Raw genomic sequence first — 15,953 nt, forward strand, 5'->3', positions numbered from 1 at the left:
GTTCCTTACTTAATTGTGAAGAAAATGTAATTTGTCTGTTACATGTCTGTTACCTCTGTAACCTGGCTTATCCACAGTCGCCCTAAACTAACACAATTGTTTGAATTATTCATTTTGGAGTCAAGAGTTGCCTGGTAAAGGCTCCAAATAATGTTTATGACTTGTGCAAAACAATCCCCTTCAGATCTACAAACTTCAGATCTACACCAAGCTTATCATACTGTGTTCACTGGCCAAATAAATTCTTTAAATGTTACAAGGAACCTTAGGTTGATTTATTAGCAAACTTCATATGTCTGCATTGTTGGTTCTGGTGAGTCTCATATTTCTCTTGACAATACCCCATCAATTCCCTATACAGGCAAATTTAGACAGTTGTGTTTGATGGCCAATTAATCTCACTGATACCATGACTATTGAACAAGGTAATGGTAATTTTGACAGTGTCGGTAGGTGCTAGGACTTGCTTGAAAATTAAATCAGCATCTTGAAAAACCTTGTCAGCTTTGTTTCCTGGTGGAAGGCTGCGCTGTTTTTGATGAACAATGGACCAGCAGATGCAACCTCACAACTGACATCATGCAGCTTGGATTATGTGCGTCTTTACTCCTTCACCAGACCCCAGGAGCCTGAGTTCCAGATAAAACTAAAACGTTAACCTCATTTGGAAGGAGAAGTTTGGACCACTGAGCAGCACTGCAGTCATTTTTGTCTGTAGCCCAGGTAAGAAGATTCTGATATAAAATGGGCTGGACTGAAGGACAGCACTGAAGCACTGATCATGGCAGCATAGGAACAGGCCTTGGGCACCAGAACAACATAGGCCCAGACCCCAGGTCCAGGCTATGCAAAGAAGCCCCAGAAATCATCCAGCATCTCACAGCAGGTTTTAAGATACTAGCAGGGAAGGAATCCATGGAACGCCATAACCAAGTGGCTGGTATGGTGTACAGAAACATCTGTTCTGAATAGCAACTGGAGACCCCCAGGTCAACATGAGAGTCACCTCCCAAGGTGGTGGAGAATGAAGGTCCTGAAGCTAAGATCCTGTGGGACTTGCAGATACAAACAGACAAAATGGTAATGCCGAACCAACCGGACATTGTGGTCATTGATAAGCAGAAGAGGACAGTCGTTGTGATCGATGTCACCATCCCGAGTGATGGAAACATCAGGAAAAAAAGAACACGAGAAATACCAAGGGCTTAGAGAAGCACTAGAAAGAGCCTGGAAGGTGAAAAAGGCAGTAGTGTCCGTGGTCATCGGAGCACTCGGGGTAGTAACCCCAACTCTGGAGAAGTGGCTCCAACAGATACCTAGAGAAATATCAGACTTCTCAGTCCCAGAAGAGCACAATCTTAGGAACAGCTAAGATCATAAGAAGAATCCTCGAGCTCCCAGGCCTCTGGTAGAAGACCTGAGCTTGAGAAATGGAGAGCCACCCACCTGCTCAGGAGTATAAGGGGTGGGTATATATATGTGCTGCTTAATATATCAGGAAGCATATTCAGCAGCTTTATTGTATAACACAAATGTGCTCCTAGTTTATGTCTCCAAGTCCAGCGAGCTTCAAATGGATACTCTTTATCTTTTTGTCTTAAGTCTCTCTTCTTTATTATTTTTTTTTCAGCTAAATCCCTGGAGGCTCTTTGCGCAGATATGCCCTGCTGCCTGCACTTTGAAGTAGACTTGCTTGTATCAGCTTTTCTTTGACAGAAACTCTAAATTGATTGTGTATGCATCCTCCAGACAGGAAGCCTCTCTCCCCTTTCTCTCTCCCTCATCTGTAGGCTGCTGCAGAGAGTCATTTTCTCCAGCCTCTCCCTCTCGTCGCTGCTGCACTGTCTCTCCGTGCCTTAGTTTCTGACCTTCCACAGGAACCATGCAAGCTATTGTTGCCAGGTACGTTTCAGAAAGCCAAAGTCATGCTGTTTTATTCCTGGATCATTATGTAACCAATTTAACTTTCAGACTTGCAAGGGGCCCAACAAACAGTTTAGCAAAGCTCTGCACCATTAAGTTTATTATCTTAATGTAGTAACCACACTCTTTGCTAGCACTGCTAGGCTGCTATTGTAAGTTAGAATTAGTTATTGTTTACAGCTGCTTTAATTAGTCCTAAATGGGAAGCTTAAGAGAAGCAGTTTTCCACACAATAAGCTGTATTAATTATAAAATATGAGACAAGGATTTGAATTTTTCTAACAATTATGTCGTTATTTGTTCTTGACAATTTTGCTTTGTCATTGTGGATATGAGTCAATGAACCTGTGCACAGTTAGTCTATGCATAGCCAATGTTTATTTTTTATTTTTTTCATTTTGTAATAGAATGTGCTGCAAACAGCTTTGTGAAATCTCTGCCTGGATTCACAGTGATTCTAGAACTGAAAGATCAATAGCAGTAAAGTGTAGCAGAGGAGGGGCTAAATGCTCAGTGGCTAAAACACAGCCACGGCTTGTGCTTTTTCAGCTCTTTATTTCTGTTGGTGAAGGCAGTGGTGCATAATGCGCTCTTTGAAGAGCATCTTACTGTTATCATTGTAAGTTCCAGATAAAGTGGATGCTGGGCATTAAAGGCAACACTTTGAAATAGATTATAAATGTAGAATTGGATAGCAGTTCCTATACTATTCCAGCATGAGGATGCATTTTAATAGCAAAAGTATTCTTACTCCTTGATCATTTTCAAAAAATTTTTCACCACAAACATCAACGAAAGATACAAACAAAATAGTGGATCATTGTTAAATGGAATGAAAATTACACAGATCTTTTACAAATAAAAATGTGAAAAGTGTGGTGTGCATTTGTATTCATCCCCCTTCCCTCAAAACATGCTACTATTAAAGCTGCATTTAGTGGAACAACCTTACCAATTGTGAACATCTAGGGATTGAAAATGTTGCCAAATCTGTGCAGAAATTGTACTTATTGAGATTGGATAATGTTTGTAAACAATTTTTTTTAAGTCTTACCATAGATTCTCAATTAGATGTAATTATAAACCTTGACTGGATGATGCTAATCATTCTTTTGAAACACTGGTTGGATGTTCTAGTCATCGTCTTGCTGTAAGGTAAACCCCCCGTCCCAGTCTTAATTCTTTTGCAGCCTCCAATAGGTTTTCTTCTATAATTGCTCTTTTTGTGTTTTTTTTTTATTTATTTACTTATTTATTTATTTTGCTTCATTTGCTCCAATCAACTCTCCCAGAAATACCTGTCTCAGCTGAATAAAAGCATCTGCATAGCATAATGCTACTACCACCATGTATCCTGGTGGGGAGGAAGTGTTCTGGGGATGTCCAGCATTGTTGTCACACATAACATTTTATATGTAGGCCAGAAAGTAAAATTTTTGTCTCATCTGACCAGAACACATCCTTTCATATATTTGCTGTGTGCTCTGCACTGACTTTGGGAAACTACAAATATAACTTTTTGTGGCTTTCAGGTAATGCTGTGAGTGCAATCACAGAAATGCTATTCCTCTTCTATTACGTTTCCAATTTGGGTTTAGAATGTGTGGGGCAGGATTAAAACAATTGCATTTTAAACGATAAATGTAATAAATTCCGCTTGAAAAGGCTTTACTGCATATTTTCAACTTACTTAAGATTCTTTTGTTTTTCCTTTTATAATTACATATTTGGGTGTTACCTTCAAAACTTAATCCTAAATTTTCTCTTCCTTGTAAATATCTACCTGTTATTTTTTTTTCTTTGTTTATTTTTAGGTCATATTTGGCTCCAATCAAGGATGAAGAAGCTGAATCTCAGAGGAAGGCAAAGTCTCGTCACGCCCGGCAAACTCGCAGGTCAACGCAGGTATAAACTAAGTAATTCACAAGCTTTGGCTTTAATAGATTGTGTTTGACTGCTGACAGACATGAAGCTGTGTGGATATCCTCCAGGGCGTGACTCTCACAGACCTGAAAGAGGCTCAGCTGAGCTACAGCCTGTCTCATCAAGACAGAGAGAAGGAGGAAGAAAGCACTCAAGGAAACAGGCTGTGTCTGAGACGAGGCTTTGCAGATGTCACAGGAGATCAGAGTGGCCCGACTGAGTCCAAAGACACATCTGACTTCACTCTAAAATGGAGCCAAATTGACAAGGTAGCAGGAATCACATTCTAGCTTTTTGCAGAAGTAGTTTGTTTGTAAAATTTAGTATTAATTGTGGTTTATCATTAAATTTTCTGTTAATCTCTAATTTACTTAGGAGGGGAACATTGAGAGTCGGTTAGAGACTGATGCAGAGTCTCCAAATATGTCAAATTTGTCTGCGTCTGGATACCATTGTTTCCCTCAAAGCAACAACTTCTTCAGAGGTAGGACTTAGGTTATTTCTTTGACTTCACTGCTATTTTATTTAAAAAAAAAAATATCACAGATATACAATAAAAGGAAAATTGAATGAAATTATCATATTATTATTTGAGAACCAAGATCAAACAAAATTCATCAACATTTACAGTACTTTATTTCAAACTAACAAATATCTTGTGATGGAGTGGTAACCCATCGAGAGGTGTACGTCTTTCCTTGCTATTTCCTGGGATAAATCCTTAGTGCTTAATGTCATGGAAAATGGATAGAAAAATAAATTAATGTAGGGCTGCAGCTAACGATTACTTTAGCAATCTCGTATTATATTGATTATTCTGACTATTAATTGGGTAATCTGATAAAAAAAATGCTAATGTTTATTTTAACTACCTATGTTTATTTTAGAAGTAATAGCAATACATGAAAAAGCAAATGCAAGCAAATTGCAAACAATAAAATTGCATGTCTTTAGTGTAAACCTAAGCATTTGTTGCAAAAACTGCATCTGCAGCTAAACAATTGTTTTCAGATCAACTTGTCAAAAGCTCAGCCCTTTCTGGTTAACTTGACATCAGTAGCTGCCTCTGTGGTGAAAATAGTCACAAACAAAAATGTGCATAAAGTGTCACTTATTTGATTCTGGATTTTTTTTTTTTTTTACAGAGATCTTTTTATCTTCAAAAAGCATAATGTTATCTAAATAAAACTGAACTCTTGTTGTTCGTTTAAGTGCTGCTGCAGTGGATGTGTTTCCTGCTCAGGTGTTTTTGCATCGACAATGCACTGCTATGGAATGCTAATTCAGTTTTGCTAAAGACACACTGAGTTGTGTTGTCTTTCCTGGTTACTTCAAGGTGATCCCACACTTCTGACACTGGCACTAGTTTTCTCTGCACTTCTTTTTGCCCAAACTCACAATCACACTTGGCATCCACGTGTCAGCAGCATAGGCAGGCTATCATTTAGCAGAAGTGAGAGTGTTGTGCAACACAAATAACCCCCTGGCTGGACTAAAGAGTTTGAATTTAACAAACCTCAAGGCAAATTATCTGTCTCAAGAAATTTCAGTTATTGATTTCTTCAAATCATTCAAGGAATCGTTTCTGTCCTAATATAAAGTCAAATCATAGCTGTCACATAGACGTTCATTGCAAACAACTGTCGCTCCACTTTTACATAATAAAGTTTGGTAAGTTTTGTAATTTTATTAAAATTTGTTTCTATCAACAGATTTTTTTATAATAACAAATTCAAGGAATGAAATTCCAGACTCCCAACTTTAATTTCAATATTTGCATTTATATTAGTGGTTGTAAGATGTAAATCAACAAGCTAGCCATATCTTTACTATGGAATTTCAGTTTTGTATTGCCTTATCATGTACAGCACTTTGAATCACCTTGTTTCTGAAAAGTGCTTCATGAAAAATGTCCCTTGCCTTGACTATGCTGCAGCTGTAAAAAAAAAAAAAAAAAAAAGTAAAATGTTCTTCTTTATCAGGTTAGTCTATAGTAACTCAAAGGTAACTAACCGGACTGGAACTAACAGGAACCTTCAACTTACTTTAAAAAACGAAAACAAAATTTTTGATGGATGATGGAAAATCATATGCAGGTTTATAGTTCTTTTCTATCCATCCATCCATTTTCTGACCCGCTTAATCCCTCATGGGGTCACGGGGTTGCTGGTGCCTATCTCCAGCGTTCACTGGGCGAGAGGCGGGGTACACCCTGGACAGGTCGCCAGTCTGTTGCAGGGCAACACAGAGACAAACAACCATTCACACACACACACTCACACCTAAGGACAATTTAGAGAAGCCAACTAACCTAACAGTCATGGTTTTGGACTGTGGGAGGAAGCCGGAGTGCCCGGAGAGAACCCACGCATGCACAGGGAGAACGTGCCAACTCCATGCAGAAAGACCCAGGGTTGGATTTGAACCCAGTGCTACCCACTGCGCCACTGTGTAGCCCAGTTTTCCCAAACTCTCAAAGTGTTTATTTTATTCTACTCACACATACAAAAATACACTGGTTTGCAAATTGGTACACAATGTCAAGTTAAGTGTCTTCCATAAGAAGGCTTCGACATGTGGTGAAGGGAAGCTGGAATCACACTTATCAACTTCCAGTTGCCATTGTTTCCTCTTCCTCGCTTTTCCTTTGATACCTCAATAAAAAGAGATTTATCTTGCTCTGTAGTCTATCTGTGCCCTAAATAGCTGCTTCAACTTCAGGTGCTGTTATTGCCACAGTTAGCTACATTGCCCCTGTTTTATGAACTTGTGTTCTATTAAGGGTGGCTCAATAGATGTTAAAATGTGATCTAAATTACATTGGATTATGAGCCTGTCTGTATACAGTACTGTTATCTTCCCATTTTCTGAAACAATGTTATCTTAGTTAACTGTCTGTTCAAAGAGCACTTTTCATGATGTCTTGTTAAGATGCAATTTTTAGGAGTTTAATGTTGTCTTTGTTTTTGCAGCTAATGAATTCATTGTATGGTTTCTCTTCATAGTTGTCTCTGATAACAGTGTGGGCTCCTTCAATTGCCTTTGAACTATAAAGGGGATTTGCTCCAGTGGAATTGCCTTCAATATACAGTAGAAGGGGACTACTGATAAGCTACATGTCCTAAACTCTCTCTCCAATTTGCATGTGAAAAATCTCTGGTACCTCAAAGCTGCACCCACAAGTAAATCACCCATTTAAGCAAATAAGTTAAAGTATCTTGGTGTCTTGTTAGAGAGTGATGGTGGAATAGATGGGTTAACACCATTCTGTCTTAGTGAAGAAAGAGCTCAGCCAAAAGGCAAAGTTGTTGATTAACTGGTCCGTTTACATTCTGACCCTCACCTATGGTCATGAGATATGGATCATGAGCAAAAGAACAAGATCCTGGATACAAAAGGATGAAAATAGCCCTTTTTAGGTCGGCTGTGTTTTGACCACCCAAATGATGAATCACAACCATAATACTGGAAACTTTATCATCCTGGGCAGCTAAAAGATGAACTACTGCCCCTCCTCAACCGTAGGGGTTTGCTGAGTTGAGTCGGCATCTGATAACGATGCTTCCCGGTTGCCTCCCCTTTCAGATATGCATCCTTGGGAGTTGATTATCTGGGATTCCCTCCAAGCCAGATTACCTCTGCAACACATTCTTGAAGACAATAGATGGATTTTAATTCACATCCATATTAAGCTGTAACTCCCATATCGCTTGTAAACACCGAAAAAAAGCAAAACTCCAGCTGCCTAAATATCTGTATGTCAGTGTTGCAACGTATCCATAGATGGGGCTTGTCAAATATACCGCGACAATGCAATTTACAAGATACGTTATAGTGTCCACTTTTGGTTTGGGTCACCCAAGAGTCATTAACTAACTCTGTTTGGGTGAAAACCTACATCTGTGTATCAATGTTTTCTGCTGAAGTGTGCCAAAGAACTCCACAGCCCAAACTATAATGTTAGATTTAGTTTTGTTGATTAAAACATGGTGAATTATTTTTTTTTTCTGTGCAGTTGGTGAGAGAACGAGGAGAGACGAAAATCAGAATCCAGTTGAAGATGCAGCACAGCTCACAGTTTCTACAAAACTCCAGCAAAGATACCACTACGGTGATGCTGAGGGCACAGAGGTGTGTGGAAATCTGTCAGCTCTCAGTTTTATACCCACCTGCAAATAGGATACAGGAGTGTTTAACGCTTTTTTACCACTAGAGGGAGCCAGGGACTTTTGTTTTACTTGATAATTATTTCACAAAGGTTTTTACCAGTCTTTTTAAAGTCTTATGTTTGTATATACGCAGAGGTATGTCGATCCTTAAGCCTCGTCATTGCATAAGTTATCAAAAATATTGTAAGAGATAGCATAATATCTATATCTCTTACATTATAATTTCCATTTGGGGAAAATTGTGTCTTTGTATTTCATATCGCTCTCCCTGTCTCGCTCACACACACACACACACACACACACACACACACACACACACACACACACACACACGTGTTGTTCTTAAAAATCTAATTTCATTACCATCCATTGTTCTAACATTCTGTTTCATCCTCATTCAAAGCTAATTTTCTTGGTTCCCTGATGCAACATCTCTGCGATCTTTGATGTGAAACGTGTGTTCTGAGATTCATCTAACTAGAAGAGCTAGTTATTATCTCGTTGGCAGACAGAGCAGAACCAACCTCCCACTCCCTCTAAGTCACTTTGCTTCTTCACATCACATGGCCGAGGTGTCTCAGCATTCCATACCATATTGGGCAAAACTGAGATGCTCTCTGCTTGGTCCTGGCCTTTGATTCAGTGGGATTGACTTTCTTTTATTTGTTTGACTGATTCAGTTTTGTTTCCACCTGCCTGCTTGATGTGAAACAATTGAACCCCTTCTTTAAAGGACTTTGCAATGCCAAATATATTTAAGTAGTAATAAATCTATTTGTTTTGAGAACTTATTTATTTGTGAATTTTTTTAAAAGAACTAAGCCAATCATGAGTTACTTATGTTTAGTAAATCATGAAGTGTATTTTGTTTGAACTGACTCCAGGCCAGCACTTCAGCTGTCCCACCCCTTGGAATCTGAAACAGACATCTATTGGTAACATGAGAGCATTACCAAGGGGACTATATCTGTCTGTGATAATCATCCAGAGCGGTGAGGTTCCATGACAGCCTGCCTATTACTGGGGCCAACCTCTACATGACTCTTTGATGATAAGTACAGATTTTCCACTGATATAACGACAGAAAAAGTAAAGTACAGAGTAAGAAAGCAGGGAGATTTTTGCTACTTGAAAGTGACAACAAGAGTTAGAAAGACTTCACCTAGTATGTGTTCTTCTTGCAGTGCAGTAAAATTTATAAGTGTGTGTGTGTGTGTGTGTGTGTGTGTGTGGGGGGGGGGATTTGATCTTGCTTGCTTGGTAGTGGGCAACCTTTATCCTAACATGTGCTCCAGTGCTCAGTTATGAGATATGAAATGAAAAAGATAAAAGATATGAGATGGAAGAAGACCAGTGAACACCGGCGGGTACTTTAAGCCACACCACATGGGGCTATACACACCTTTTGCAATGGTTGTGGTCATATGGGCTATGGGCTGTAGGTAATGAGTGTCTCAATGTAGATGTGTGAAGGCACATGTGAATGTGTATTTGTATGGTTATAATGTATTATATATTGATTTATTTGCTTACTTAATTAACTTTGAGTTGCATGGACATGGATTAAAGTAGGATTCAGGAAGATTGATTGTACTTATTGACTGTAGGAAGGAGAAAGGGCATGATGAAATAAGTTTTACTTTTTTATACCACAATGTATATAATCACAAAGTTCTATCTATCTATCTATCTATCTATCTATCTATCTATCTATCTATCTATCTATCTATCTATCTATCTATCTGTCTATCTGTCTATATGTCTATATATATATATATATATATATATATATATATATATATATATATATATATATATATATATATATATATATATATATGTATATATGTGTGTATATGTATATATATATATATATATATATATATAGATAGATAGATAGATAGATAGATAGATAGATAGATAGATAGATAGATAGATAGATAGATAGATAGATATGAGTGGTTTTTAACTTCTTGGACCTGACTGTTGTCAATGCCTGGCAATTGTACAGAATGTCTGTATTGGGTAAGATGGTTCTTCTACATTTCAAGGCCTCTGTAGCCCTTGTGCTAATAAATGAAGATTGCATCCAGACACACACACAAGAGGAAGGCCCAGTACAATCCCACCGCTGTTAAAATACAAAGCAGTGTCTAAGGCACCTCATAAGATCATGTTTGGCCCTGGAGAACACTGGCCCCAGTTCACTGAAACCAAAAATGCCAACCTGCACACGAAAAACAAAATGCATCTGCATATGCAGTGGGTTGTGGCTTTTTGCTCTGGGCAATTTGCAAATTTTTCATACTAGATAGACTTGCAGCATTTGTATAAATCTGAAACCGATGACACTGTACTGTTTAGTTACAGAATACAACAGAATAGATGAAGTGTCATGCTCAGTGTTTTCATTTTTGGAAAATTAAAAATTTCCACAATAATATGTTGTTTAAGAGGAGCTAAGAATAAAAATAGATCAAAGGGTTGAATGAGAGGGAGTGAAGAACGGAATGAGAGAGTAGTAAATATTAGGACAATAGGACAAGTGTTGCAAAGTTCTATGTTTATACATTCTGTTTAAAAATTTCAAAATATGTTCATAGTGTAATACAGTATTTCACTAGTAAGAAATTTTAAAACGCACGCTGTCCACTTGAGAGGACACCTGTAAAAATCTTTGAATAAAAAATCATTTGACAAAAAATTTTCCACAGCTTTTCTTATGCTTTAAGAATATCAAAAACACACAAAAAAAGTAAAAAACAAAGCAACTGGACTTGTTTTTCATAGTTGAAAACGTTTCGCTTCCTCTCCAGGAAGCTTTCTCAATTCAAAAAGTCTGGAGTAATGTGGAGTAACAAGCTTTATACTACTGCCAAATAAAGGCATTGTAATGGCTTAGATAACATGCAAATTCAACCGAAACAGGTCCACCCCTTAGTAATGGGCGGTCGGTAATTCATGCATGAATATGTTTTATATCTCACCAACATGCAATTACACTGACTGAACCTATGCAGTGTGTTTCTAGCCATGTAGACCTTTTGACTAGTAAGCCACAGTAGCCTCTTGCAGCTGATAGTGGATATTTACTTAGTTCTTTTTGAGCCTGAAAATAATTTTGAATCGAGCAAGATCAGCAGAGATAAACATCGCTGCGCCATCTGCCAGCAGTACCGCTGAACTATCGGAAAGCAAGATGGCGACCATTGACGCAGCTACTGTAACCCCCAAACTCCACATCCTCCGCTCCTGTACATGTCCGCTCCATTCCAGACCGTCTCCGTGAGTCCGTGGAAAGCAACACCAACTATCTGCGGTTACTCCGTCTTACTCCGCTCTGATTTTCTTTGGAGCCCAAGGAAACCATACGCGAGAGGTGAGTTCACGCAATAAAAAAAGGGACATAAAGGAGTCAGAAACGACAGGAAGGAGCGACAGGATTTGACTACATTTTTAGCCTTATAGAATAAAATTAATACATTGATCTAGCCTATACATATTAAATGATAAATCTGCTTCCTTGTATTGTGAAAAACCAGTAGTTTGCATCTGATATTTACATAAAATGGTCAACTTTATTGGGAATATTTAAAAATTATGTTTTGATTTGTAATTAATGATCTCTTGTTACCCCTTCTGACAATCCAGATGTAGTTAGCGTTCTTTTTCCCGTTTCATACAATTGCAGTTGTAGGGCTTGACCTTGCTGGAGTCTGACGGACCAGAACGGAGCAGGAAATTGGACTAGTTCCGTGTTTTGACGGTGAACGATGGAGAGCTTTTCCGCTGATGGTGACATTCGGAGAAGTCACAGAGAATGTGGAATGGTTATCATTAATTAACATAACACAGTTGCTCCGTCTGACGGATGTGCATGTACGTGAACGGAGCGGTCACGGAGAATGTGGATTTGGGGGTAAGACCCAGTAGACCGTCCTGCAATGCCTCACAGTAAAGTGACACCTCGGCATTGCCGAAGACCAACTCAATCTACAGGGTTAGGGTTACTTTAACCAATTTCTTTGTGCATCTCCGCTGGGTGTTGCTGACTCGCTCAGCTCCATTGCTTCTCCTTGTTTACACATTGCGTGCATGTTCAATATTGTACTTCCCGTCACATAGTCTTGTTATAGTAAATATACACAAAAGTGCTTTGCTTAATTTACATTTTGAAGAAAAAAAGAAAGGGGAAAAAAGTGAAAAAAAAAACAAGAAAAGAAAATGAGAAAAAAAGACAAAGACAAAAATAAAAAAATAAAATACATTTTGTATAATTTTGTCCTGGTCATCTTTATGTAACCCTAAAGAGTTTGCAATCTTTTCAAGTGACGGTGAACAATTTGAACAATTTGACCACATTTTGCAATTGTATTTTCTTTTAAACTAAACCATGATGATTTTGAATTATTTGTAAAACCAACATAATGCTACACTGCATTAGATCTGATAAAAAAAGCTAAATAGTCAAAGCCATTCCCATCAATTTAGAAAATAAAAGAGAGATAACAATGCATAAAGGTGAATTATTTTATTTTCTGTCTAATATGTGGTCACAGCGCAGCATACCAAAACTAAAAATTCATGACATGTTTGCTGTTAAATTATCTACTTGCATGAATCTATTCTGCTCTTGCTTTTCATTCCCATCATCTTTCTGTTGTCTTGTTCTCAGCTTGAGTTTCTGTTATGCTGGTTTCTTTCATATCTTGCCTTCTATCTAATTCCCTGGAGCAGAGATGAGAGAGTTTAGGAAGAGCAAGGTGCTGTGAAACTCTATAAAAAGAAGATAGGAGAGGGATGGCTTGAACAAAACATAGGAGAAGAGTGAGTGGGCATTGCAGACTTGTTATATTATGAAACATTCAGCTGGCTTTCTTGCAAAGAATTTGGTTCGTAGATAGCTACCTGCCTCTTGTTCATACAGTTTTATTTGTCTGAAGTTACAAACACTTTTCTTTAATTAAAGCTTGGAGGATAAACTATTGGTCTGCTGTGCTCCAACTAACCTGGACTGCCAGACTTGCTGAATCATGCTCATTACCATGACAAACTTTGTTTTCTTGGCTGAGAAAAAATTACAAGTTGCGCTAACACATAAAAATCCATAACATAGTTGAAGAACAATTGTTAGAGGACAGTTTATTAACATAATTATAATTTTATCTTGTGGTTCTAAGGGTATAAATGCGATTAGTAGTATTCAGAATAAATGTTGATATCAACCATTTACAAGGTAAATACTAAAACTAATTTAAAACAAAAAATATTTATTGTTCAAGCACACAAACCTTAATTTCAAACAGAAACTAATCAAAATACAGGACTAGAGATCCCAGTATAAACGGGAACTGATGTTAGTTAACCAAGAGCAATTAGTGGTGGACACTTGATTAATTGAAACACAGGAATCTGGAAAAAGCCCAAGTCCAATTGTAATACTGGTTTAAAGCTACTGGTTTACATCTATGGAAACCATAGCTTTTACTGAGATATTTTCTATATTTATTCTAGGATAGGGTATAAAGAAGCTTCTGGCTGTAGGTTTAATAAATTTGCCCAACTCATCTCCTGAAAAGGCAGGGCAAGGCAAATTTATCTGTATAGCATGTTTCAGTACAAAGACAATGCAAGTGCTTTACATGATTAAAGCCTGAAAAGACTGCACATTATATGTAAAACAGGGAAGGACTAATTTATTTGTATAGCACTCTTCATATATATTGTAATTAAAAATGTTTTACAAGAAAATATAGGAAAACAAGTAAAAATTATGAGATTGACAACAAGAATAATTTTAGAAATTAATACAGCAGTTTAAGCTAAAAATAGGGAAACACTAAAAAGTTAATTTAAACAAATATATTTTAAAACTGAACTGATGATGTATGGTCTTACTTTTACTGTTTATTGATTATTGTCTGTACAGCACTTTGTCACAGCTGATTTTGTTTTAAAATGCTTTATAAATAAAGTATTAGTAGTAGTAGTAGTAGTAGTAGTAGTAGCAGTAGTAGTAGTAGTAGTAGTAGTAGCATTAGTAGTAGTAGTAGTAGTAGCAGTAGTAGTAGTAGTAGTAGTAGTAGTAGTAGTAGTAGTAGTACTGAACAATTGCAGTAAGAAATAATTTCAGTTTTGATTTAAATGAAGGAACAGTTTCTGCATGTCATATTAGTTCCAAAGCTGAGGACCAAAGAACCAAAAGGTGTTTAGACCAAAGACCATTCAGTGCCCCACAGACCAATAATAACATTGAAACCCTATTATCTTACAAAAGGAAACCAAGGCAATACTTTTGCTCTGGTGATATGTTAAATGTTTCTTGTTTTGATATTTGACGTTATAGCATTTTGGATAAGCTGCATCTACATGATTGACTTTTTTTTTTTTACAGAGACGAATAAAGATACCATTATAATTAAAATAGCTTGGTTTATGCAGAAACTAAACCTGCATGCACCCGTTTTGTTTGAGTTGTCTGTGCCTGATTTAGTAATAAACTTGACATAGATGGAGAACTTAGGTCTGAGTTCATAAAGGTATTTAAGATTCTTTGCTCTGTGAATTACAGCCCTATTGAGTTTAAATGTAAGTAGTGATTTCTAAACTGGCATTTTGAGACTTTTGTCTTTTCTTTCCCATCTACTCAATAGTATTATAGGCAGACTGACTCAGGACTGTGGTCTTATGGTGAAACAGAAATACAAAGTTTTGTATAGATATTGAATACAAGTGGATCAATACCGGAACCTTCAGGCAGCCTACACATGATATGTTTGTCTAGATTTTAAATTGCCAAATGACAATTCTGTCGCTTCATGCTTGCTCAGTATGAGGGATTGCTGCAAAGCCATGGACAATGCAGACGACTCTCCCTGTGGTTCTACACTTCTCCAGGAATGAATGCTGCTTGTCGGAACTGTGATGCAATCAACTGGGTTCCCTTATATAGGATATTTTTGACCAATCTGTCAAATCTGACCCAATCTGTATAATATGATTGAACTTGACTTTGTAAAGTGCCTTGGGATGACATGTTTCATGAATCGGCGCTATATAAATAAAATTGAATTGAATTGAATTCCTGATCTGCCAAATAATACCTCGAATCTAAAACAATACCAAATTGTCCCACCTACGTTTCCAGTATGCCAGCCAGAATGTTATGATCAACTGCTTTGATCCAAATATGGGATGATACGAATGTTTCACAAAGTTGGAATTAAAACTAAACTATGAGAACAAAATCAGTACTGACCTGTTTGAAGGTTTTAAGGCCTCAGATTACACATGGTTTATCAGGAGGAGACATGTCATGAGTGCTTTGTGTTAACCTAATGCATCACCTGGAATAGCGACGCCTACTCTCCATCACTACGTGGCTAGCACACATTTACTCAGCACCTTCAAGTTGTTGATGGCTCCTCAGTTAGCAATGGCTCCTTCCCAGAAGAACACAAACTGATGAAACCCCCTCCTGTGCTTAGCCTTGAGCTCCACCTACCCTCTTATCCTGATTCACATCAGTGGACAATTTTTAGCTCCCACTGCTGAGTTTGTTCGCAGTAGAACCTCTTTGGCCGGCTGCCACAGAAAGCTGCCAAAGCTGTAGAGAGCAGGGAGAAGCAGGGGGCTGGGGTTGGACGAAGGGGTGGCCAAACAGGGAGAGAGCGGAGAACGGAGAGAGAAAGCATTAGAGGGAGGGAGATGGGCATAACTTTGGGAAACCCAGAACGAGCCAGGACAGCGTAGTTATTTTCTTTGAACTTGTTTTCTTCGGCGCATTCTCTGACAGTCTTCAAAAGGAAGACGAGGGATCTGACTTTCCCATTTTTCTGATCTGCTGAGATTACTTTGCTTGATTACTCTGATTACCACTAAAGAATAAGAACCCAAACACCTGAAGCCACTCCAATCTTATGTGGAGATCTGTTTCAA

At 37.8% G+C, this 15,953-nt stretch overlaps 1 protein-coding gene across 4 annotated transcripts in view; it reads left to right on the forward strand.

Annotated features, from left to right (window-relative positions):
- The first annotated feature begins 1,225 nt into the window (after positions 1–1,225).
- Positions 1,226–15,953, forward strand: part of LOC105928575 (protein phosphatase 1 regulatory subunit 12B) — a 31,162-nt gene continuing 16,434 nt past the window's right edge. For 2 of the 4 annotated variants that reach the window (XM_036128748.1, XM_036128747.1), the window contains exons 1-5: positions 1,226–1,902; positions 3,738–3,828; positions 3,915–4,115; positions 4,222–4,330; positions 7,862–7,977. In XM_036128748.1, coding sequence (XP_035984641.1) covers positions 1,883–1,902; positions 3,738–3,828; positions 3,915–4,115; positions 4,222–4,330; positions 7,862–7,977 — 537 coding nt within the window. In that variant the 5' untranslated portion in view covers positions 1,226–1,882. The remainder of the gene's footprint in view (positions 1,903–3,737; positions 3,829–3,914; positions 4,116–4,221; positions 4,331–7,861; positions 7,978–15,953) is intronic. The other 2 variants (XM_036128746.1, XM_036128745.1) reach the window with 2 other exon arrangements.

Source organism: Fundulus heteroclitus, unplaced genomic scaffold, assembly GCF_011125445.2.
Source record: "Fundulus heteroclitus isolate FHET01 unplaced genomic scaffold, MU-UCD_Fhet_4.1 scaffold_115, whole genome shotgun sequence".
Classification (NCBI taxonomy): domain Eukaryota; kingdom Metazoa; phylum Chordata; class Actinopteri; order Cyprinodontiformes; family Fundulidae; genus Fundulus; species Fundulus heteroclitus.